Source organism: Epinephelus lanceolatus, chromosome 14 (genome assembly GCF_041903045.1).
Source record: "Epinephelus lanceolatus isolate andai-2023 chromosome 14, ASM4190304v1, whole genome shotgun sequence".
Taxonomy (NCBI): domain Eukaryota; kingdom Metazoa; phylum Chordata; class Actinopteri; order Perciformes; family Serranidae; genus Epinephelus; species Epinephelus lanceolatus.
The window spans coordinates 35,877,297-35,903,160 of record NC_135747.1 but is presented as its reverse complement, the minus strand read 5'-3'; the positions used below and the strand labels follow the sequence as shown (position 1 = coordinate 35,903,160).

The window sequence follows — 25,864 nt, the reverse complement described above, 5'->3', positions numbered from 1 at the left end:
ACAGCACGACTAAAATATCTCTATAACTGAGCTGCAGCCTGACATAAACTCTTTGTGTATACTGACTTTGTGGCCAAACGATACAGAGTCTGAGGCTGAAAATGTAATAACCTGCCTGCTAGTTACACTGGTGACTAAGAAAGAAAAAAAAGCTCAGATGAACAATAAAGTCCGGACCGCTGAGTGAAGTGAGAGAAATGTTGTCAACGTTTCATTTACGCTGCATTAGGCTCTGTTAAAAAGCACAACACACCCAGAAAATATTGCTGTGGGATTTCATATTCAGATTTGGCACGAGGCGCGAAAACACTGAGCTGTATCTCGTGCTGTAACCTCATTTCAAGTTCAAGGAAATGTCATACAATTATTTACATGTTTGGCACATGTGGGCAGATCCGAGGCCTTTGCTTCAACGATGCATTTTTCCTCCTTTTCAACAGTTTGTGATGATTAATCTAAACTGCTGCTGGGTGCTAATATGGTGTAAGTGCTGTGCAAGTGTGTCAGAGTGCGGTCTGGGATTTTCCTGAAGAATTTTTAATTTTGGTAGGTGTGACATTTACAGCCTCGAGACCAAATCCAGCCCCATAAAGAGCTGCTGGCCCCCTTTTTTTTTTAACAACCCTGTAAATACAGAGTTAATTTGTTTTCTGTCCGCCGCGAGATTAAAACATGAACAGTGAGCGAGAGGTGTTTTAAAGGGTTCATTTCATTATTCCACTGCGCCCCACGGTCAGGAAATAAACACACTTGTGGAAAATGAAGTGTGTGATGTGGGTGTGAAACTTTTCTAAAGGTCACAGGATTAGAGGGGGCCGGGCACGTCAGAAAACACACGCCGTTCACATGTGAGCGAAACGCAGAGATGAAAACTGAGACGCAAGATTTTCTCCCCCGCTATGAAATATGTTTACCACATCTACCCGGCCTTGGGACTATAAATTCAGCCCGAGTTACAAGGGCTGTAAAGTCAGGCTACATCTCCATGATTTTAGCCGTGGACGGCTGCAGCGAGGGGAGCTTTTTTCTCAGACTAGCCCTAGACTCGCTCTGTGGGGCAGTGTGGTCACATCCAGGTGGTCTGGGGCTCAGGTAGTCTGACAGGTTTCCAAACTCCTGCCATGTCCAAGTCATGTTTCGCCTGGTTTGGCTCCAGGCCCGAATCGCTCCCTTTAGACCTGTTGGTCAGAAACCAGCTTAAATCAAACCTGTCCTGTGTGTGGTGACCATGGAGGCAGCGCTGCTTCAAACCCAAACTGTATGTATTTAAGGCCTAAGCGTATATGAATATATTTTATAGAGACCTAAAGCTGCAGAGGGAACTGCTGTGGAGACACACTACATTTCTCTCTGCTGCGGAGGATTTATTTGTTTTGAAAGCCCCCTGTAAAACCTCAAGAACTGTGAGAAAAAGTCAGACAGTTTATTTGAGAAATGAAGCGTGCCGCTGAACAACACAGTTAGATCCTATCAGGATTTCATAACATACATAAACCTCTCAGGTCCACCCCCAGAGTACAGCGAGGAGTGGATGTTTATACATGACAACAATCAAAAATGTCAGTTCAGATTCAAGCGATGGCCAGGATGGCTCGCTCCCTCTTCCTCCTCCTCTTCTTCTTCTCTGTCAGTTGGCCTGTAGCGTCGGCAAAGAACATCACGTCCTCTTTGCTCTCGATCTCCCGCTGGAGGAACTGGAGCCCTGCGCTGTTGAAGCCCATCACGTCCTGGGACACAAAGAAAGAAGAGATGGTGATGCATTGTTGAAGACAACCAATTGATTCCTTCGTTTTCAGGCTGGTTTTGTGGATTTGGAGCTAAATGTTGTGCCTGGGGCACGTCGTGTATTAATGATACTCGTTACCTGGAGAGGTTGGAAAAAGATATACGTTTCTTCCCTGTTCCAAAACCAAAATCAAACCCTGAAAAGTGTAGGGTTAGCTAGCTAGCTACTGAAGATATAGCCTACTGAATGTATACACATGCTGGTTTTGCTTTTTAATGATTATAACAGTGAAACAAAGACCGACCCTGCTGTACAGGAACCAGTGAAGGGGAGCAGGGACACTTTGCTGATATTCAACCAGCTGTGTGTCATCGCAGTGTGTGCAGATGAATGTTGTTTGACTTCACCCGGAGATCTCTGCCCGTCCGGTGGCAAAGCCAAACACTCTTCACCTGCACACACTGTGATGCCACACAGCTGGTTCAATATCAGCAAAGTTTCCCTTTATATTCATTGTCTTGTGTGGCGATCAGCAGTGATGTGGTGGTTCACTTTTACACTGTGATCTGTAGCCTATAGTTCGGCTTTAGCTTCTAACTATCTTTGTCTTTTTAACCTGTTGTTGCTGCTGAGTCAGTTTGACATCCTGGATATATCCTTCAAACACAGACTGTAGACCCCTCTGTCTGCTTCGCTCTGGAATCACTGGTTCATTTCTCCAAAAATATGATAATATTTCTTCAGGGAGTGCAGTTAGTTACAGTGTGGGCTGCATGCTTACGGCGACAGCTTAACGGACCATCACATAGGGGGCGTGGCTTAGCGAAAGGTCATTTCTGAGTGACAGGATTCTCCTCTCTAGATGTGACTTACTCTGATTTCTCGCACTTTTGAGACAGTGTTGGTCCGTAGCTCGTCTATGACAGACAGCAGCATCTGGTTACTGGAGATCTGACCAAAGTGGATCCTAGAAAGAAACAGACAACAACACTTGATCACCTGAACAATCAACAGCAGCTTGAACAGAGTTACATTACACAATTTGCTCCGCCACCTCAGGAAAGGCAATAGACAGGCTCGAGATAGAAGAGTCTTCTAATTATCCACAAAGCAGTATTTCTGTCTTATTACCCTGAATACTGAACGCTCTCAAACACTTTAATCAGATAATTATGTAGCCCCTTTAAATTAGCTCAGGCCTGTCCACACATTCTCTTAGGTCACTGTAAACACATCTTTTACAAAACTCCATCCAGGATGGAGATTTGAAGTGTTTTCAGTGTTGACAGAGAAAACTAAGTTTTTAGCTTGTGACGTCAGAGTGCACCGTTATCTCCTTTCTGAGGCCTCCTGATTGGCCTCCTTCTTCTTCACCACCTTCTTCTTCTTCTTCTTCTTCTTCACTACCACTGTCCTCTTCTTCACCACCACCACCACTGTCTTCTTCTTCTTCTTCTTCTTCACCACCTTCTTCTTCTTCACCACCATCTTCTTCTTCACCACCACCGTCTTCTTCTTCACCACCTTCTCCTTCTTCAACACCATCTTCTTCTTCACCACCTTCTTCTTCTTCTTCTTCACCACCACCGTCTTCTTCTTCACCACCTTCTCCTTCTTCAACACCATCTTCTTCTTCACCACCTTCTTCACCACCACCATCCCCTTCTTCAACACCACCATCTTCTTCTTCACCACTGTCTTCACCACCACCGTCCCCTTATTCTTCACCACCTTCTCCTTCTTCAACACCATCTTCTTCTTCACCACTTTGTTCTTCACCACCACTGTCTTCTTCTTCTTCACCACCACTGTCTTCTTCTTCACCATCTTGTCCTTCTTCAACACCATCTTCTTCTTCACCACCTTCTTCTTCTTCTTCTTCACCACCACTGTCTTCTTCTTCACCATCTTGTCCTTCTTCAACACCATCTTCTTCTTCACCACCTTCTTCTTCTTCTTCTTCTTCTTCTTCACCACCACTGTCTTCTTCTTCACCATCTTGTCCTTCTTCAACACCATTTTCTTCTTCACCACCTTCTTCTTCTTCTTCTTCTTCACCACCACTGTCTTCTTCTTCTCCACCTTCTTCACCACCACCGTCCCCCTTCTTTAACACCACCATCTTCTTCTTTACCACCATCTTCTTCTTAACCACCATCTTCTTCTTCACCACCTTCCCCTTCTTCTTCACCACCACCATCCTCTTCTTCTTCACCACCGTCCTCTTCTTCTTCACCACCACCGTCCTTTTCTTCTTCACCACCGTCCTCTTGTTCTTCACCACCGTCCTCTTCTTCTTTACCACCACCGTCCTCTTCTTCTTTACCACCACCGTCCTCTTCTTCTTCACCACCGTCCTCTTGTTCTTCACCACCGTCCTCTTCTTCTTTACCACCACCGTCCTCTTCTTCTTCACCACCACTGTCCTCTTCTTCTTCACCACCACCGTCCTCTTCTTCTTCACCACCGTCCTCTTCTTCTTCACCACCACCGTCCTCTTCTTCTTCACCACCATCCTCTTCTTCTTCACCACCACCGTCCTTTTCTTCTTCACCACCGTCCTCTTGTTCTTCACCACCGTCCTCTTCTTCTTTACCACCACCGTCCTCTTCTTCTTCACCATCACCATCCTCTTCTTCTTTACCACCACCGTCCTCTTCTTCTTCACCACCACCGTCCTCTTCTTCTTCACCACCACCGTCCTCTTCTTCTTCACCACCGTCCTCTTCTTCTTTACCACCACCGTCTTCTTCTTCTTCACCACCACCGTCCTCTTCTTCTTCACCACCACTGTCCTCTTCTTCTTATCCACCACCGTCTTCTTCTTCTTCCTCTTCACCACCTTCACCTTCTTCTTCTTCACCACCTTCACCTTCTTATCCTCCCCTTCTTCACCTCCGTCTTCTTCTTCTTTGCGTGGTTTTAGGTTTGCGGCTCTATGGCTGCCTGTTGGTTTGATGCCTCAATAGTGTTTTGCATTTTAATTTTGACTAAGATTTTCTTATAACAGTGCTCTTGTGGACAGGAATTTTTGGGGGGAACAAAGGTGTGTGGTTGAAAAAAGTGTTTTCAAAATACCTCTATATGTGTGGACTAGACATTTTTATTTGGCTAAAACAATTTTTTCTTCATGAATTAAACATAACACAGGCTGAGTAACTGATATACACAAGGTCATTTTGTGAAGTGAAGTATTCCTTTACCAAACAAACACACACACCCTCCCTCTCCTTTACACACACAGTTCTCTACACTCACTTGAGGAGGAAGAACAGGCAGCGGCAGACCAGCTCCACCTCCAGGCCCTGCTTGATGTAGCTGTTGAACAGCTTCAGCAGCTCAGGGATGTATGGGAACGGTAACACCAGCAGGGAAACCTCCAGCTCACTGGGGATCACAAAAACCCACTGATTGTGTTCATATGCACAGAGCACTGCAGATGGTGATGAACTTTAGGAGTTAACAGGCTCAAGTCTTACCTCGATCTGACCTTCTTTATGACGTCTAAAACGTAGCGAGACGGCTGAGAGATAAAGAAAGACAAACTCAGTTACTTACAGCTGATTATTTAAATCAATGTTCAGTTATTGGAGGCGATGTTGGTTAGACATTTATTTTTTCTCATTGTTAAACTTACTGTAACATTTCCAAAGGCCACGAGGATGGGGTTGGGTTGTGGTGGAGGAAGCTGCAAAACAACATCAGATTTGTTTAATGAATCAGAATGCTAACATCATTAATATGCACAAATAAATGCCATAAAGAAGCTGAAAAAGTTTCCCATCTTGCATCAAAAATGACACAATGTTTAAGGATTTTTAAGCTCCACACCCCTCTCCTCTCCTGATTCATGTCTCTACCTCATTGCCTGCTGTCTGACAGGCGTATTTATACTCCTCCATCTTCCTGTTTTCTTCTTTGTAAAGCTCCAGAGCCTCCATGATTCGCTCTGCCTGCAAAAACAAATCAAAAACATCAACAATAATCTTAACAAACATGCTTATTCACAGCTGTCAAGGTCTATGAAGCTGTAAGTCATTCAGTGTCAGTGTTGTCAGCTACAACTTTAAACTATCCAGCATTAGCATCCAAGCAACATCCAGGAAGTGCTGAGTCCACTCACAGCTTTGACGGTCTCAATGGTCTTCTTGCCGGCTGGTGCTGCCTCTCCTTCAGTCTCTCCAGGTACCTGAAGATAAAACAAGTTCATGCATCACTGACATCCATCTAACACAAAATTCTAACTGATTTTTCCTTCATTTAAACAAGCAGCAGGGACTGAATATCTGCATTTCCACCACCAAAATCTCAACCATCACTTGAACAAGGCGACTGTAAAACTATATTACTCAAGTACAGGTAATGACTGAGCTCTCACCACAGGAGCATCTCCTTTGGCCATGCTCTCCTCAAACTCTGCTTCTCGCTCCTGTAAATATAAAAACAGGGTCATTTAGAGACACAAAGAAACTGTGTGTGTATGTGTTTGAATCATGGTTGGATCTGTCCGTGTCCGCCCTGTCCTCCACCTCACCATCTCTCGCTCCTCCTCCAGGATGATGGGCTCCCTGGTCCTCTCCCACAGACGCAGGGATTTGTCGTGGGATGATGAAACAATGTGGTCGCCGTTTGGGCTGATGGTCAGACACCAGACCTCCCGATGATGACCCTGTGAGGTAGAGACAAAAGCCAAATGTCAGCCTGGAGGTGCTTGATCCTTGTTACAGTGGAAGAGTTTTATGCTTTGTCAGCAACTGTTCATAGTTTAGTTTTTGACTCTCTGTTTATCAAATCTAATATACAGCTGACAAGCAATGTGTGGTCACCATCAGAGATGTGAAGTAAGCCTGCCACAAGACCATTGATCTAAGACATTGGACCCCAAATATGAAGGGTAAGGAGCAGAGCGTCACCTCTAGTGTCTGAATGTGCTCAAACTTGTCGGCGTCCCACTGTTTAATCTTCTTGTCCTTCCCTGCTGTGAAGAACAGATGAGTCTTGGGGACGAACTGGAGGAACATGACGCTGTGGAGAGCAAACAGAATGAGCAACGAGAGAGTCAGCTGAGTGAAGAGGTAAATTAGAAAATAAATACAAAGCTCGAAAATAAGATCTTTTTCAGTTCACTACAACTACTGAAATTAAAAAAAAATCATCACATTTCCATCTACGGGCTTTTCTTTCTTAAAAAAAAAACAGCATTGTGTGCCTCCATCTGGTAAACTCCTGTTACCATCTGGGGTCTTTTATTTTGAAAGACAAGCCTTGTCCAGGGCCCTTGGTAAAACTTTTGTTACTACTTGGGCTCTTTTAATTTGAAAATCAACAAGCGAGCATTGTCCAGCGCCCCACAGTAAACTCCTCATACCAACTGGTGGCTTTTATTTTGAAAATCCTGGCTTTTCTAAGGCCCCTAGTAAACTAATGTTACCATCCAGGGTCTTTCATTTTTAAAATCCAGCCTTGTTCAGAGCCCTTGGTAAACTAATGTTACCATCTGGGGTTTTTTATTTTGAAAATCCAGCCTTGTCCTGGGCCCCTGGTAAACCGATGATACCATTTGGAGTCTTTTACTTTGACAATCCTTGCTTGTCCAAGGCCCTTAGTAAACCACAGATACCATCTGGGGTAATGGTAAATGGACCTGCATTGTATAGCGCCTTTCTAGTCATCCGACCACTTAAAGCGCTGTTGTTTTTTTTTTTTACACTACAAGTCACATTCACCCATTCACACACACATTCATACACTGGTGGCCGAGATTACCATACAAGGTGCACCTGCTCCTCAGTTGTTGTTTTTTTTTTCAAGTCACTCACACACCAACGGAACAGTCATCAGGAGCAATTTGGGGTTCAGTATCTTGCTCAAGGATACTTGCAGACAGGAGGAGCTGGGGATCGAACCGCTGATCTTCCAATTGGTGGACAACCCACTCTACCTCTGAACCTTTAATTTTGAAAGTCAAGCCTTGTTCAGGGCCCTAGATAAACCACTATTACCATCTGGACTCTTTTATTCTGAATGTCAAACATTGTCCAGGGCCCTTGGGAAACTAATGTTGCCATCTGGTGTCTTTATTTTGAAAAACTAGCATTGGCCCACAGTAAACTCCTCATACCAATTCCTGGCTTTTATTGTGAAAATCCAGTCACTTCAATAGCCCTTGGTAAACTAATGTTGCCATCTGGGGCCTTTAAAGAAAAAAAAAAAAAAACTGGCATTGTCCAGGGCCCTCTGTAAACTCCAATACCAACTTCTGGCTTTTATTTTGAAAATCCTGGCCTGTCCAAGGCCCCTGGTAAACTAATGTTATCATCTGGGGCCTCTTATTTTGAAAAACTTGCATTGTCCAGGGCCCTCTGTAAACTCCGATACCAACTGCTGGCTTTTATTTTGAAAATCCAGGCTTGTCTGAGGCCCCTGGTAAACTACTGTTACCATCTGGGAGGTTATTTTCTGAAAAACGTACCAACATCAGAGCTAACGCTGTGAGCTCTGATGTGATTTGGATCACAATAGTGTGAATTCACACAACTAAGTGAAGACAGATTCACTTAAACATTAAATAAGGAGAAAACAAGATTAAACACCAAAGACAGAAGTGAGATGATCCGTGAGAAAACAGATGAGCGGCGTGATGAAAGAGCAGCTGGTGTGAAGTCACAGGGCAGTGCGAGTTAAAAGGACATGGATCAGAGTCCCTGACCACAACACATGAAGTCACAGCTGGAAACTCAACGGCCTAGAAAATGATGTCATCGCCAAATATTTGATCAAATAAAAACAGATTTAGTTCCAACGAACACAAGACATGTTTGCTTTGAGTCCGTGTTGTTGGGCGTTACCTGTCGTCATGAGCAAACATGGAGCGGTGACAGTCGCCGAAGTCCAAACCCCAGATCTTCACGTTTCTGTCAGCGGAGCCGGTGGCGATAAGCGTGCTATCCTGGTGAACAGAGACACGAGGTCAGAACGTGGGAGGCAGGACGGGGGGTCAGATGAGTTCAAGTTTGTTCCACAAACTGATGTAATGACAGTCATTACCGAGTGAACATCAAAACTGCATCTTATCCAACACCAAGAACAAATGTGGGAAGATATTTAAAGGTTCCCTGTGGAGTTTTTAACCTCTAGTAATGCTTCTTTAAATTTCAAAAACCTGAAACAAATGTTCACGGCTGTTTACTGTGATAATCTCACGAAATAAAGTGTGTTATACCCTTTGTTATTGAGGCCGACAAGCAGCTGCTAGTTAAAGCTTTTGTACTCACGTGTGAGATGTCCAGACAAAGTACAGGCAGCTTGTGTCCGTACAGAGACAAGAAGAACTGGAGCAGCCAGACGGAGAAAGGTTCAGTTACAACAGAATATATGACACTATTAATGAAGCACTTATACAGTGAATATGCCAACATTATTTTATTGAATACAGTCAGAGCTATTAATATAAATGTACGTACCTTGAGTGTGTCTGTGTAGAAGACCTTGACGGTGCAGTCTAACAACGACACAGCCAGCAGTCTGTGGTCAGGAGAAAACTTCACACACAAGACATCTTCCTCCAGCTGCAGAGTGCGGGTGTGCTTCACTGTCAGCCTCCTGTATCACACACAAAATAAAATTCCTTGTTTGCATGTGGAAGGGCAGAGAGGTGTGCTCTCTCCACCTTAGGCTTTCTGCGTAGGCCTAGGAAAGGCAGAGGGGCCCCAGAACAGAGCCATATCGGCAAATATAATACTGCAAATGGAAAAAAGTTTTCTTTGACTAAAGTGGTCCTGACTGAGCCACAGTGTTGGTTTGGTATCATAACCACGGCAGAACCCCAGATTCACAGAGTATTGGCGTAGCTGTAGCTGTCGCTATTTCAGTGTGTTTTCAGTTAATGAAAGTTAACTGTAATGTTTTGGTTGCCTAAAAAAGTCTTATTCAGCATTTGATTGTAGTAAAAGACCCTCTAAGGAGACGAATGTTCAGTTTTTCCATTAAGTACATTTTGTTTTAATGTTTTTAAGCCTGTTTTTCACTAGCAAAAATTAGCATTAGCCTTAGAATAATCCCAGTGAACTAGAGGCTGACATTTTTGCGGGAGTCCCACGGGTCACGTGATTCCCGTGGGATTCCCACGGGATGGGAATCAGTTTGACTATTTGTCACGTGATTGGGACGGGATGGGAAAAAAAAGTCAACGGGAGTGGGCGGGACTGGGAATCATAATTAGGCTTGTTGCATATGCGATAAGTCGGTTAATTGCACGATAAATTAAAAAGGAGACGGTAACTTTTCCGGCCGCGATTAATTGTCATATTCATGCGTGTTTGTTTTCCTCATCTCTCTCCACCAAAGAGACTGGACGACAAGAGCGTTCACTGCCGTGCATCGTCTGGCAGCCAGGTGAGTTGGTTCATTAGGGTAATAAACGGAGGGAAAGCTCTTGTCATTGAGTGTCTTTGTCTCTGTGGGGGAGGCGGGGCTATGCACTACACAGAGTGTGATCTTAGTGAGGGGGAGATGAGGCGGAGAAATAAAAGAGAATTGAGCCTAAGAGAAAGACAGGGAACTTGTTCCTAAGCCAAATGACAGAAGGGAGCCCAGTAATTTGGACGAGCCGGTGTGCCGGGTTTGTTCTAAAACCAACTCAACAAAAAGAGCGAATATGACCAACTTAACTGCACACCTGAGAGTGAGAGTCTATTTTTTTTGTATTTATTTTGATATTTTTACGTGTTATTTTGGATATTTAAATTTTCTTTTTTGCATTCCTAAATATTCTTGTCAAATAAATGTTTATTTCTCTTTCAAAGGGTGTACTTGCATCAATATGCCTTTATTATCATTATATAAGTTTTAAAAAATGGAATAAAAACAGCAAAAACAATAAACAACAATAATAAAAATGGTCTTAAAAGCACAATATTATGCAATATTATCGCTTATCGCAATAATTTCTGATGCAATTAATCGCCCAGCAAAATTTGTTATCACGACAGGCCTAATCATAATAACAATAGTCAAGTTTTCATAAAGTAGTTGAAACTAGCTCCACCTCCAGCAGCTACAACAGTAACAGGCTGCTCTAACACTGATGCTTCAGTATTAATAATCCAATGATGTCATATATAATAATATCAGTCAGAGGAACCAAATATTACTTTTACTGCAATACTTTAACTACATTTTTCTCTTTCAGAACTGGTTCTTATGACGTGTTGTCTGACCACATCAGAAATCAAATGTGTTTATCATTCTGAACAGCATCAAGGTGGAGTGAATGTTAAAATAATTAGGCAATAAACATCAAAACACAACATTGTCATATTTGGGTTTATATTCAACTAAGGTAGGCATTGTGTGATCCATGTACTATATTTTTTTTTTTTTTATATTGTAACTGAAACACAACACGGGAGCGGGATGGGACAGGAGTCATTCTTGTGGGATTGGGACGGGCCGGGATTTTTTTTTTTTTTTTCTTTTTCATGGGATTGGGACGGGATGGGATTTTTTTTGTGGGAGTGGGATGGGACGGGACTGAAAATCCACTCCCGTGTCACCCTCTACAGTGAACTAGCTGTACATGCACCATGGTAACCAAGCAGGGTAATCTCCACCCTCTCTTCCAAATGTGGTCACTTCTGGCTTAAAAAATCCAAGATGGCGACGGCCAAAATGCCAAACTCATGGCTTTGAAGACATCACAATGGCTACGATCATTATTTTCATACAGTCTATGGTGGTGACTTACTTTTGTCCACTCTCTTTGTCCTTCATCAGCTCAAACTCCCAGAACTTTACTGTCTTATCTGCACTTCCTGTGACGAGCCCCCTCTACAGGAATTAGACACACACACACACGACGAATGAGACAAGCAATAAAAGACAGCTGTTTTTATGATCTATGTGAGGTATGATATAGTAAGAGATAAAGAAAAACGATAAGGTCAGGTTGGACTGCAGATAAATGAACAGAGTGTTGTCGGTTGTCTGGTTTACCTGGTCTGGGGCCAGGCACAGGGACCACAGAGCTCCGTCATGAGCATCCACTGTCTCCAAGAGACTTCCTGAGGCCAACTCGAAGATCTGCAGCTTCCCGCTCTGACAGGAAAAACAGCAGAGAGCACAACACATGAACTAAAATAGTGTCCCTGTCCCCTCGTCTCATGGAAGAACTTCCGAATGAAGGTAATACCTTAGTCCCCAGGATGATCTGTCTGTCTCCAGGTACGAAGAGGGAGCAGAGGGCGTACTCACAGGCCATGGTGCGAATCACCTGCAGAGTTGACCTGTAACAGAGGAGCGGGACTTCTTGTTAGACCACCACTCAGTTTTTATCAGCTTTGTCACATTCATCAAAGACCTGTGAGACTTTTCACCTGTTCCAAACTTTGACTGTGTCCCCAGAGGCAGAGAGGACGGCCAGGTTGTCCGAGCTGAAGGCCAGCGTACGGACGTCTGTGCGGTGGCCGCCGAGCGTGAGGCGAGCCGTCTTGTTGGCTGTAGGGGTCTTGTCTGAAGTCTTCAGGCTGTAGGTCTCGACGGTGTTGTTCTGCAGCAGCAGCGCCACCTTCAGCTCACCACCTGCACACATTTGGCAGTCCACCCACCTGAGAGGGGACGGAGGCGATGAGTGTACCGACTTCGGTAATTAATGCACCCGTTGGTCACATGTTCACCTCTCTAAGCTGCTCCATGTTTGGCTCCACACTGACCTGATCTTGGCGGAGGCCTTGATGTTGGTCAGTCTGAGGATCTCATCCTTCAGCATCCTCTCCACCACCGGCTCTGCTGCCTCCTCACCTGCATCTTCCTGAGCTCTGCAGCAGGGAGCAGCAACACATCAAGCTTCAGCGTTTAACTGGGTAGTTTTAGAAGTGGGTTCAATGCTGGATAAAGTGCTTAAAAATATTAATATAAGGAGCAGCAGGATGTGTCTCAACCTTTCAAATGAACTAAACAGAAATAACTGTCATTACTTTGCTGCCTTCTTTTTGGCTTTCTTCAGCTTCTTGGTCATTTTCTTCTGCACTTCCTCCTCTGACAGCACAGTGAAGAGCTCCAGGACTGAATCATTGCCCTGATGACACATGAACACAGATATGTATAGAATTAAGAGCCAACAAAATATTATATTTAATAACTAGATAATTGTATTTCCTGCAGAAAATACATGTGAATGCTAAAAGCTGAACTGAATCTCAAAGCGGTGTGGGACAACTGATGATTTGGGGTCCCAAAGGCTGTGGGGCCCCTGAGGGTGATGGTTTCAGGTCCCTGAGGTTGTGGGACCTCGAGAGGTTTGGGGCCATTGATTATGTGGGGTAACTGAGGCTGAGGATCTGAGGTCTCTGTTTGCACAGGGCCTCTGAAGGTGTGGGGCCCCTGAGTGTAGTATGTATAGCATAGTATGCAAAGAGCCGGGGTCACAGTATTCACAGTAATAATGCATTTGAATGTCATTTATTCTAATTAACAAAAAGTGCATCAAACACAATGTAAATCTCTCTGTGTGATTCCAACTTCAGGATCGTGACACATCAGACCAGCTTCATGACACTAACACAGATAGTAATGACGCACTCTGCCTCATTTCACCTCATCTTAACTGAACACACTGTGAAATCTCCAGCTGACAGCCAGCTGAGCTCAGACAGGAACAATCATCCTGCATCAAAGGAAATAACTCTACAGTTAACAATGTTTTTAATCCGAAACAAACATTATGGAAACACAAACAAAACAAACCAGACAAAAAACAAATTTAACAAAACTGTGAATCAGTTTGTCATGTGGTCACAAGACAAAATGATTAAAGGACAAATATTTGAGGCCGCATCTGTAAAGTTTTTCTTTAATTTGCACTGTGGTAAAAACTTAATGAAAGAAATCAGGACTTCACTGAGATTAACAGCCACTGAGGAGGGCCGATTACAGCCAACAGTGTTGGAAAAAACCCCAAACTGTGGCCTCAAATGTCATCTTGACGTCTGACATCAAAATTATTCTACCAAAGAAACTAAGGCTGCACCCACGCCTGTGCCTTTTCATTTTAAAAACCGTACACATATATCCATCTTGAGACACTTAAAAACATCCACTGTGTGTGTTAAATTTGGTTTGGTCAGAAAATCTAAATGATTCCTGAACAAACGCCAACAGTCTCCGCTCCGCGTGCTCCAGACATTTTATCATCTTTTAGAGTAAACATGGAGACACTTGGACACTCACGTGGCAGGCGATGACTCTGGCCCTGGCGTCTGCTGTCAGCGAGACGACTCGGTCTCGGGCCTCTCTCAGGATGGAGCCGGCTTTCTTACAACTCAGGATCCGCTGAGAGACGAAGAAACAGAGAGAGGACAACGTTTCAAGCCAAGAAGAAGCAGAGGAGATTTATTTGAGGTCAAAACGGTACGCTGTGAAAATGCTTTCCAAAACACAGCAGCATCATTGTGAGGAAGTCACAATTAATCAGTGTGAGGTAGGGCCGTAACGGTACATGTATTTGTGTCGAACCGTTCGGTACGCGACTTTCGGTTCGGCACGACCCTGTACCGAATTATTGGGCGCAGGATATTATTTTATTTTATTTTGTTTTATTTTAATTACGTTTTTGCGAGCTGAACCATTTAAAATATCTAGTTCCCCGATGGACATAATTGAGTGACGGACCGAGTCCGACCGTAAATCTCCGCTTTCACTTTGTGCAGCGCATTCTCGCATTTTGACAACATGGCAAGTGAGCCTGAAGAACCTGAAGACCCACCCGCAAACCTTAAGTCCTCCGTTTGGGAACACTTTTGGTTTCAGGGTAAAATACGAAGATGGAAATAAACAAGTTGACAAGACAAAGGCAGTGTGCCGACACTGCAGAACAGCGGTCGGGCATGTACTTGAAAACACGTCTAACATGCTAACGCATCTAAAGCGACACCACCACCACGAGTTTGAACATTAACCGGCACGACTAGAAAAAGCAATCTGGTGCAAACTACGATATCGTCGTCGTTTAAAAAGAAAGAGCGTTTCCCTGGCCATCGCGCTAAATAAATAACCAATGCCATTGGAGTTGAGTAAAATTGTTTAAGCTGCACTTTAGATATAAGCATGTTTTGTTTACTGCACTTTAACAAAGTGGGAAGCTAAGTAAGTTCCTAGTAAAACTGAATCTGAGCAGGCTTTAAAGCTGACCAGCTGCACTATACTTTTTATTTTAATTAAGTAAAACTGTTAAAGCAGAAATGTATATTTATATTTTTCATTCAAAAAATGTGTTTAAAAAGAGTTAACTGCTGTGGTGGTATGTTTTAATAAGGTTACTAATAAGTAAAAGATATTTAATAGTTGTCTATTTTTTTCATTACTGTACCGAAAAAAAAAAAAAAGAATCGTGACTTGTGTACCGAGGTACATACCGAACCGAGATTTTTGTGTACCGTTACACCCCTAGCGTGAGGCTGAAAATGAATGGTACACTTCGAAATAAATCACATTTAAACAGGGGCGCCACAGCAAGACAGTTCCTAGTTCGAAACCGGGGTGGGGAGCCTTTCTGTGTTTGCGTGTTCTCCCTGTGTCAGTGTGGGTTTACTCCAGCTTCCTCCCACAGTCCAAAGACATGCAGGTTTTATTTACTTTAATTTCACAGATAAGAAACAATAAACTGTGAAGATATTAAAGCCTCCACAGAAATAGCATATTAAGTCTTGTGTGTGATTTATCCTGGCTTCATATGAGCAGAGGAAATCTCTGCTCATCGCTAGGCTAATTTATACAATGTAAAATGCCATAGGCTTGTGCTAATAACGTTAGCATGTTGTATTTGTGGGGAAAATGTGTCCAGATAAAGACAAGTGTTTGTCCATGAATGCTGTGAGTTATAGTGAAGCTGATTTGTGTATTTGGGTTTGAAATTGTCACTATTAAGCCATGTTTAATGTGTGTTTTAGGCGTGTTTAATGTGTGTTTAATGTGTGTTTTGAATCAACTAACTTTACAGCACTTCACAGAAACCCCACTGCTGACTAGTGTTTTGAAAGTGTAACTGCAGAGCGACACAGACACACCACCGCAGACAACTCACACACACTCTGAATTTCACATAGAGCTTTAATAACGGCACTGTTTTACTGCTACTGTTCTTTTTCTCATTGATACATCATTGACTTCACTCGTACCTCTTCAGGACTTTCATCCACGTCGTCCTGGTTTTCTTCCTCGTCATCATCATCCAGCAGAGTTTTCCCCTTCTTCACCTTGGGCTCACCCTCAGCTTTCTCCTGAGCAGACACACAGACTTTACAACAACTGTGGCGACATCACTTTTATTTATTGATCTCTTTTGGTGAAGTTTCCGTAGCTGGAGCTTTTATTCGACCATGGCGCTCCAGCTAACTTCAGTTAGTCACTGACTGGGAACAGAAAAACTGGCATGTACTGAGAGCAGAGTGTCCAGCTGTGCTCTTCCTCACCTCCTGCAGGTAGTTAATGTCCCAGGCTCGGAGCTCACTGTCTGCTGAGCCTGTTAACAGCCTGTTCTCCTGGTTCAGCAGCACCATGCCCCACACCTAACACACACACACACACACAGAAATAAACACTGTCACATAGATTCATCTCATTAATACAGGGAGGACAGTGTCAAGTTAAACACAATATTAACGTTCCAGTAGGTTGTGTTTTAACCATTCACAAAAAGCCCCCACAAGATTGTCAAAGACGGGGAGATTAGCCATAGAGACCAAAACTGTTTTTCATACCAGGCTGTAAACATGTTTATTTCTGCTGTTAACATGGGGGTCTATGGGGATTGACTCGCTCTTGGAGCCAGCCTCTAGTGGCCATTAGAGGAACTGCAGTTTTAGGTACTTCTGCGTTGGCTTTACTTTACAGCCCTGAAAGGTTTCCACTTGGTTTACCCATCTGTTTGTTTATGTTAATGATCACAGAGTACGAAGCCCCTCACCTCACTGCGATGGCCCACCATGGTCTTGAAGCAGTGCTGCGTGTCGAGGTCCCACCACTTCACAAAACTGTCCTTGGAGCTGTACGGCAGCAGAGCACACAGAGACACACACACTGTGTCAGTAACACCGCTGTCAGTGATCACAGTGGACATAACTCTCTGTGTCTTTGCTCTTTAACTAATAATGACTTGTCGTGAGTGTAATAATGTTTTGTTTGCTCAGCTCAGGCATCAGGTGAAAGGTGTGTTACCTGGTGACCAGGAGGTTCTTGTCTTTGAGGAACAAGGCCTGTGTGATGACGTCTTTATGGCCTCTCAGCCTGTACAGCCCACACTCGTTGATGATGTCCCACACGATCACATCTGTGTCCTGAGAGACGAAAAGGTTATAACATACTCATCGTGTGCTGTAACAGATAGGCACCAAATTAGTAGCTCAGATTGGAATCAGTTGGACACAAAAAAAGGATTTGCGTGGATTTTTGAGAGCAAACAAAGTCCTCCAACCATGTGAAACTCGGATTATCACCTACGTGTAATTACATTCTTATCATGATCTGAAAAGCTGGCGTCTCCTCATCCCGACTCACCTTGGACCCAGTGATGAGCCGAGCTCCGAGTGCGTCATAGTGCATGACGCTGACAGCAGACTTGTGCCCATTAAAGGAGACGTTGCTTTCGCCGCTCATCAGGCTAAAGATTCGCACAGCACCATCCTCGTAACCCACGGCGATGTGGATGCCATCGGGCGAGGGGCAGAGGAAGGTCACCTCATGTTTCTGGCCCTGCAGGATCAGGACCTAGACAGAAGGACAGACGCTGAATGAAAACTGGAAAAGACCTGAGTCAGAACAAGTTGTCCTCCACTACTGTCATAACCAAAACCTCACCTTCTCTCCTTTTCGGACATCCCAGATGAACACGTGTTCACATGCAGCCACAGCGACGTAGCGGCCCTTCTCTCCCCCTCGGAGGGTCACATATACAATGTTTGCTTTTTGGCTTCCAATGACTCCGAACACTGCGCTGGCGACGTAGCGCAGGTACTGCTTGGTCAACCCCATGACCGGCAGTCTTGGGTGATGATGAATCCTGTTTCACAAGAACACTTTGATTGATTACTTAAAAAAAACTGTGGTATTCCTAAACTGAGTGAGGTATTTTATCTTTACTCATAGTGCCTTTATCTTACTTTATTTAGTGCTTATTCTCCCCTGAATATTAGTGATGGACCAAAACGAACAAACCAATCTAGAACGACTCTAGTGTCCTGTATGTAACGGGTCAACCTGTTGAATCTGAGTGCTCATGAATCATCTATTCTTTACCACTTACTGTTATGAGGTAGATCCGTCCAGAGAAATTTGTTTTTTGTGGATAAAATAGATTCAAAATGATGACAAATTTAACTCTTTTTCCCGCTGCTCATTTTGTTGTTATGAAGTTAAGAAGTGCAGCGACGACACTGAATGAACGAGTACTTTTTATTCGACTATATGTATTTTTAACAGCTTACGTTACCTTGTAGGTTAAGATTATTAAAACAAAAGATAAATAAACTAATAAATGATGATATATTATTAGGCTGTAAACGAAGCTAACCGGCAGTACGTAAAGTAATTAAAACTAGCTCCACCAGCTGCAACATATATATGAATCTAAAGTGGCTGATTCTGCATAATGAGTACTTTTACTTTCTGTAATTTAAGGATACTTTAAAGTTGCACAAAACACATTAAGTTTTCTCCTTAAGTATGACACTTAAGGCTTAATTTCTCCTTAGCTGAGGGACGCACACAGTTGTACTGAATAAGGATAGACCGATACATCGGCCGGCCGATATTTGAGTTTTTTACTTGTATCGGCATCGGCCGATACGCGCATAGGTTCACGGATTTATTTTTCCCTGGCACTTTTTTTCATTTGAAAGTATGTGGTTAAGTTGAACAAAGCTGTTGAATCCTACTGTGTACAGTAATTGTTGTTTTATTTATGCTTCAGCTTAAATATTTGTTTATTTTATAAAGACATTACTGGAAGATTTAAGAGCACTGAACTCTTTTTTATTTGAATGTATAATAATAATAATAATAATAATATTCTACCTGTTCTACCTCAACTTTCCATCTTGTTTTAGTATTTTTTACTGTTCAATAAATGTTTCTTATTTTAAACTTGAGACCTGTAATATTTGTTATCATTGTGTCATTTTTTTAATGTAAATTGAGGGAGCAAAAGCAGTATAAGCCCCAAATATCGGCTCAAGAAAATCGGCAGTCCATAATCGGTCATCGGCTAAGGGTGATGGAAAAAAATCGGTATCGGCATCGGCCCTAAAAAATCCACATCGGTCTATCCCTAGTACTGAATCCCTTATAAGGTTTCCTTAGTTTAAGGAAAAACATTAGGTCATTTACTGCGTTGAAAGAGATTTTACAGCGTTAAAAGTTTCCATGGAGATTGTTTGTTTGCTTGGACGATATCACAAAGTTGGCTTATAGTTAGATATTGGAAAAACAGCAGACAAGGAAACCATATTGGTCAGAGGAGGAGGCGATTTTACTTCTGGAGTAATACGGTCATAGAAAGCACAAACTACAAAGTAATTTTGATCCCAAAATATCAGAAAACAACAGCAGAGACATTGCAACAGAAATTAATTCAACTCTATAGTGTAAAATCAAAATGGTTTATCACCATAAACTGTCATGTTGCAGTTAAGACAGTGTGAGATGTACCTTAACATATTTTTTTTTTTACCTTGCTTTGTGCAACAGTCTAGGGATTCCTTAAGTATAAGACCAAGACAAGCAAAATATTTTAGGGAAGACTCAAGTGTGTTTTGTGCAACCAATTTCATTTTAAGAAAATCTTAACCAACACGTTAAGGACCATCTGAACTTGAGGTGTTTTGTGCAGCCAGCCCCTGAATACTCCTTCCAACACTGATCATAATGCAGACATTACAATACTTTCTAATGTGTCTAATGTGTCTGTCCACAGTGAGATGACAGTATTTGGTGCTGCTTTCACCTCCGATAGTGTCATTTTAATATCAATACAGGCGTATTACGAGTTTTCCTTAACTAATATTTGTCTTTTCTGATGTTAAATAATCGATAAATCCCCTAAATGCTTTCTTGCAATACATGTTTAGCTTAATAAAAGCATGCCGAGCTATGTAAGTCAGAGGAGCGTTTGTTTTGGTGCAACAAACCGCCCGCGTGGTCGGAGTTTAGAGCCTCTGACACAGGCATTAACACAATACATGACAGACCCCGCCTGCCTGGCTATCCCTGTACCTCAAATCGAGCACGGCTAACCCGGACACACCGCTTCTTCCTGAACCCACGTGGTGAAGCTGCTGGATAAATGTGGCTCCTTTAGTCAGATATGACGTAGATTAATGTCTGTGTATGTTTAGCATCAAGTTAACATGTATTTCTATGAAGTACCGTGTTTAATGTTTGGTTAGTTTCTCCTCTTACCTCTGAAATGTGTCACCGTGCTGTGCCTGTGTTGTGTTCCCTGCGCTGCTGATTCAGACCCGACTAATCGATCACACATCGCAGATGGAGTCAGTGTTGACACCACGCGAACAGATCCTTTACATAAGAAGTGCTGATACACTGTATAAAAATAACAATAAAAAAAATCTGTTAGACGTTAAATTCCTGCATTTAGAATAGTACTTAAGTCAAAGTATGTAAGTTTAATCAGGACGATGTACTTGAAATATTAAAGATAAAATAAAATAATCCTTAATTCGTCCCAAAATGGGGATATTTACAACAATCCAGAAGTAAGAGGACAGTGCAAACAGGAAGCATCAATAGGAAAAAACACAAATATATAAGCACATATTGGTAAAAAAGAGACACACAAATCAGTATAAAAAGTAAACTGTACTAAACAAAGTAATACAATAAGCAAACAGTATAAAACACAAAGCAGTAAAAAGTTAACAGCAGAAAGAAGCTTAATATAATAAAGAGACAGACTGAATGGCTGATTTTACATTAATGAACAATGTGTTATAGTACATTTAAAGTGTCTTCATATTTTATGGTATTTTTTCTATTCTATAATGATGTTCTTGACTGTTGCAGTGCTTTGCCTTTATCTTGAGGTCCTCTTAACATGTTTTTTTTTGTTTGTTTTTTTGGTGTAATGTGTGCACAAGAGACCAAGGCAAAATCCTTGTAAGTGAAAACTTACTCGGTATTAAATCTTATTCTGATTCTGATTATTAAAAGGAAAAGCAGCAGATCTTCACATCTGTGAAGCTGCAACCATGAAATGTTTTACATGAAAAAATTACTGAAATTATTATTATTATTATTTGCTGTGAATTGACAATCTTCTGTTTGTCAACTTTTGTTTAATGGTTTTAGCTGTACTTCAGTAAATTGTTGGGTAGTTTATTTTTTTAAAACATATTTTATGAGCTCTTAATATGTTTGTATGAAACAGTGGAAAAGAAAAGAGAACAATATTTGCCTCTGAAATATAGTGAAGCAGAAGAATGAAGTGCCAGGAGAATAAAAAGCTAAGGTGACGTACAAGTTCCTCAAATTTATAAGTACCATACTTGAGTAAATAATTACTTTCACCACTTGTGTGTCCATAAAAGCAAACTATACTGTCATTTAAGAAAACAAAAATAATAGGTTTCTTTTCTTTTATTCTTATTTTTATTTTATTTTCTATTCTATTCTATTTATCTTTATATTGTAATTTGTTTAATCTCATGCTATTTATTAATATTATTATTAGTAGCAGTAGTTCTTTTTTTATTCTTATTTTTTGTTTTATTTTTTATTGTAATATTTTCAGTCTTATTTTATTTATTTATTTATTTTGCTCGATAATTTTCTCTCTGTTGCTTCTGTCTGCGCTCCAAGAACACTTGAAAAGTGACTTGCTAAAGCGTTTACATTTTGTAAAATTAATCTGTATATAATTCTCATATTCAGCTGCAGATCACCGTGTTGTTTATTTAATCAGTGGTCGGACATATTTGTGTCACAGACAAATGCAGCAGGTTCTCACAGGAGCCTGAACAGACACAGCGGAAGTGTTGTTCTTTTATTAGTCAGCTGATTAGGAACCGAAGACAAGGTGCGTCAAGTTGGATAGAAATAACCGGAACAGAACCGGAAGTGACCATGTACTTGCCCTTGCAAATAAAGGCGTCTTATTTTCATATCACGACATGACTTCACGAACATTTCAGTGGAGAGAGGACAGCAAAAAAATCATAGGAGGAGGAGTTTTACAATTTGATGAACAGATCGAAAAGATCTCCTGTGGTATTCTCTGAAAAACATCAGACACAAATTAATTTTAAAAGCAGAGCAATTTTTTATGTCTTGAAAAATATTGGTGTTGATAACTTTACAAGTTTGAGGTCTCCATTTAACCCACAGGGGTCCTTGAGGGAGTTTCCGGTGGTCCCCCTAAAAATAGGGAGCTGTTTATTTTGATTTTTTAATTCACTCATTCATAGAAGTGAGCCTGATGTGAGTCAGAGTCATAAGAGTTACTATTCTGGTCATAGGTTTCACTTCCCCCTTCCTTCCTAGTTCTGGTCTTAATCACATCTAACAACCAAAACATTTACAGATGGAGGTCCCTGTTAGCAAAATGTTATCAAATGTGTAGTCTGAGACCTGATTTGTATTAATTTAGGAGTCCTGGCCATGAAAAAGGTTGAGCACCACTGCTTAAAGTGACTGTGAATCACACACTGCGGCAAATTCTTTTCCCTAGACAGCAGTGTACATGATTCATTATGAGGAGGCCGTCTGCCAGCTCTAATCAGCAACGATCAAAAATATTGAAATAATACAGAAAAGAAGGAGGCCAGGTAGATGGGACGACACAGGATGTCTAGCATACAAAAGTCTCTAAAATTAGAACAGGAGCCAGAGCCTTCAGCTGTCAGGTTCCTCTTCTGTGGAACCATCTTCCAGTTTCAGTCCAGTAGACAGACACTGTCTCCACATTTAGGACTAGACACAAGACTTTCCTTTTTGATAGAACTTATAGTTAGGGCTGGCTCAGGCTTGTCTTGGACCAGCCCCTAGTTAGTCTGATAGTCTTCCGGGGGACCTCCTATGATACACCGAGCCCCTTCTCTTCCTCCTCTCTCAGATTCTGAAAAGTTGGTTCTTCTTCAATTGCTAACATTCACGTACTCTTACTGCATCTTGCTAACTCGGCTTTACTGCATGTCACTAACTCGGCCTCTTCTCCGGAGCCTTTGTGCCCCACTGTCTCGCAGGTTCCCTCGTATCGCAGCTACGCCTGGATCATGGTTGTGCTGCTGCTGTGGTCCTGCCAGACGTGCTGCGGCTGTTATCATTAGCCATACATCTATGATTATCGTCACATCCGTATACTATCATATATTAATATGTACCTACAACATATGCTATGACAATTACTGTTAATATTATTCTAATATATTATAACTAAGATTAGTGTTATTGTAGCTGTTGTCATCTCTCTCTGTCTCTGCCTCTCTTTCTGTCTCTGTGTCATACGGATTACTGTTAATTCATCATGTTGATCTCTTCTGTATGTCATATATTGCACATCTGTCCATCCTGGAAGAGGGATCCCTCCTCAGTTGCTCTTCCTGGGGTTTCTACCAGGGTTTTTTTTGGGGAGTTTTTCCTTATCCGCTGTGAGGGTCCAAAAGACAGAGGGATGTCGTATGCTGTAAAGCCCTGTGAGGCAAATTGTGATTTGTGATATTGGGCTTTATAAATAAAATTGAATTGAATTAACTACATGCATGTGACGATGACATATAGGTAAAAATTAAAATGTGTTTCTAAAAGGGGGTGAAGTAATTTTTAGGTGTTTTAGGTTGAGTCCCCCTCCAGACACGGAAAAATTAAAGAATTAAACTACTGAAATTACTTTTTTTTTTTTTTTTTTTTTTTTTTTAAATTGAAAAACTCAGCTGGACTTTTGACAATTACCTTCACTCATCCAATGAATTCCTTTATTTGCACCATAATTTTCTGCACTAGCCTTTTTTCTCTGTTGTGTTTTATTTTTACTTTTATTTTTATTTTGTGTATTTTATTTTTTATTTTTGCTTTTATTTTTTGTGTTTATTTTTATTTCATTGTATTTTATTTTTTTTAAATATTTTATTTTTATTTGATTTATTTGATTTTATTCTGTTTTATTTTATTTTATTTATTTAGAGAATGTGATCCATAAAAATCTTGAACTTTGGACTTTTATTTTGAAATTCCTAACCGGATGTTGTCGCGTGTACTCTAGCTAGCATGACGCTGCAGCTAGAAGCACCCAGCGATAGCATACAGGCTAAATGTGTAAACCCGGTTAATTGGCACTTTTAAACTTCATTTTTCACCGCGTTTGCGATTATTTCGATCGTTAATATGAGAACACGGAGAAACGACAACACGTCTTGAGTCTACAAACTGTCGTGTCAACATTTAATTATTTATTTTTTATTTCTTTCTGGCGTGGACATCCCAACTGCCTGGAGGAAACCCAACTGGTGAGGTGGGTAACTGCTGATTTTGAGAGGTTCAGAGGCCAAAGTACAGATTTAATCTGTTTATAAAGCAAGTATTCCTCACGAGGACCGTTTTACATGTGTTTAGAAAGACAGAGACGTTCAGTTAATGGGGGTTAAATTCAGTTTTTGACATTATCACGACTGTTTTCATTTTTACTTTCTCATCATCCTGCTGTGTTTTGGTTGATTTAATGACATACAGCTGTGACGGTGCCCCCACTGGTTTAGCACCAGGGTAGAGCTGAATAAATCAGTATATTATTGTACTTTTATACGGCAGCCAGTGTAAGCAGAAACATATTTATACACTGTTAGGAAAGCAGCATGTTTTCCTAATTTTTAAAGGTGTAAACTCAGATTAGAATCCCTTTAAAATGACCTGACACACAGTCAGAGTGATACAAAGCAGAGATAGGCAGCAGATTTAAGAAGCTGAGTTGTAAGTGTTTGCCAGTTTTGCTTGATTAAGAAATCATGTTAATTCTTGGCGATTCACTTGTTCATTGTTGGCTTGAATCATGTGCCCTCAAAAAAATGCACTTAAAAGCACTGATGTTATTTCTTTTATGGCAGGTTTACACCTATCTGACATTGTAAATAAGTTTGATCTTAATGCCTTGCCTGGTTAGATAAAGTTTGATTTGATATATTTAGTTTGAACATTTGAAAACATAAACAAAACAGAATACATTGTATGAAACAACCCTACAAAACAGACACAAACAATAAATCATGAACAGACTTACAATGAGAAACATAAATTATAATTTCATGTCCGAAAAGGAGCAAGAAGAAGCAACATGCTTGTCTAGCCCTACCTTACATCACTGCACTGTCTTTGTACCTGTTTTTAAACTGTCTATCTTTACTTTGTTTGTTGAATTATACAAGTATGTTGAATAATATTCTGTAAATCAAATAATTGTGTGAACACTACAAAAATAACTTAAGTCTATTCTTTACAACTTGAATTTTTAGCTTTCATTCTTCATTGTTGTAGGCCTTAAGTGTCTTCCAGTTGTAGAAGTATGCAGCCCATACATTGCCATACACAGAATAAAAAAGATATTAACATCAACTAAAATATGCATCATATGTGCACGGTCCATTGCCAAACCTTTAGCTACTATAGGCAGTGGCTAGTCTTGACTCTAGGTTGGCTGGTTAGATGGCTGGATATAAAAAGGGAAAAGTCTCTGAGGAAAAAAGAGAATTTATTAAGAGAAACAGAGAAGTTAAAGTACCAAATAATCATAAAGAGCCAGCAGCAGAGAAGCTACTTCTTGGTGAAATGTATTAATAAATGCTAATTTAGACCTATTAGTAACGTTGATAGGCTAATTTAGTCACTGTACCTTCATTATAAGGCTGAAATGTGTTTTGCAGCTGCGGACAGATTTTTTGAAGGGAGGGCAAAAAATGGCTCTTTTGATAGTAAAGGTTGCCGACCCTAGGCTTTGACCATCACAGCTACCCTGCTTGTATCTAATGAAGCATGCATCTTCTCTAATCTCCTTATAATGTTATTACATGCAGAGTTCTTGGAAAATTTGCTGCTTGAAATCAGTACAGGTTTATGTGGCTGCAGTCTGACTGATGGTTTGTAGAGGAC

General features: G+C 41.3%; 2 protein-coding genes across 2 annotated transcripts in view; one reads left to right on the top strand and one right to left on the bottom strand.

The window, feature by feature from the left end:
• Nucleotides 1–1,402: 1,402 nt before the first annotated feature.
• wdr3 (WD repeat domain 3) lies at nt 1,403–20,257 on the bottom strand. The gene is made up of 27 exons (XM_033612791.2): nt 20,174–20,257; nt 17,576–17,777; nt 17,276–17,485; nt 16,937–17,055; nt 16,686–16,764; nt 16,192–16,287; nt 15,898–15,999; nt 13,952–14,053; nt 12,700–12,800; nt 12,436–12,540; nt 12,100–12,330; nt 11,916–12,009; nt 11,720–11,821; nt 11,472–11,554; nt 9,190–9,328; nt 9,001–9,057; nt 8,575–8,675; nt 6,640–6,751; nt 6,261–6,395; nt 6,105–6,155; nt 5,850–5,915; nt 5,587–5,679; nt 5,364–5,414; nt 5,206–5,249; nt 4,985–5,113; nt 2,600–2,693; nt 1,403–1,727 (listed from the first exon to the last, which is right to left on the bottom strand). Exons 2-27 carry the CDS (start codon nt 17,747–17,749, stop codon nt 1,572–1,574), a joined length of 2,826 nt encoding a protein of 941 aa, XP_033468682.1. The 5' UTR covers nt 17,750–17,777; nt 20,174–20,257; the 3' UTR covers nt 1,403–1,571.
• A 3,837-nt stretch (nt 20,258–24,094) lies between these two features.
• gdap2 (ganglioside induced differentiation associated protein 2) overlaps nt 24,095–25,864 on the top strand; it is a 50,030-nt gene continuing 48,260 nt past the window's right edge. The window contains exon 1 of the mRNA XM_033617830.2: nt 24,095–24,236. The gene's annotated coding sequence lies outside the window, so the exon portion shown is untranslated. The remainder of the gene's footprint in view (nt 24,237–25,864) is intronic.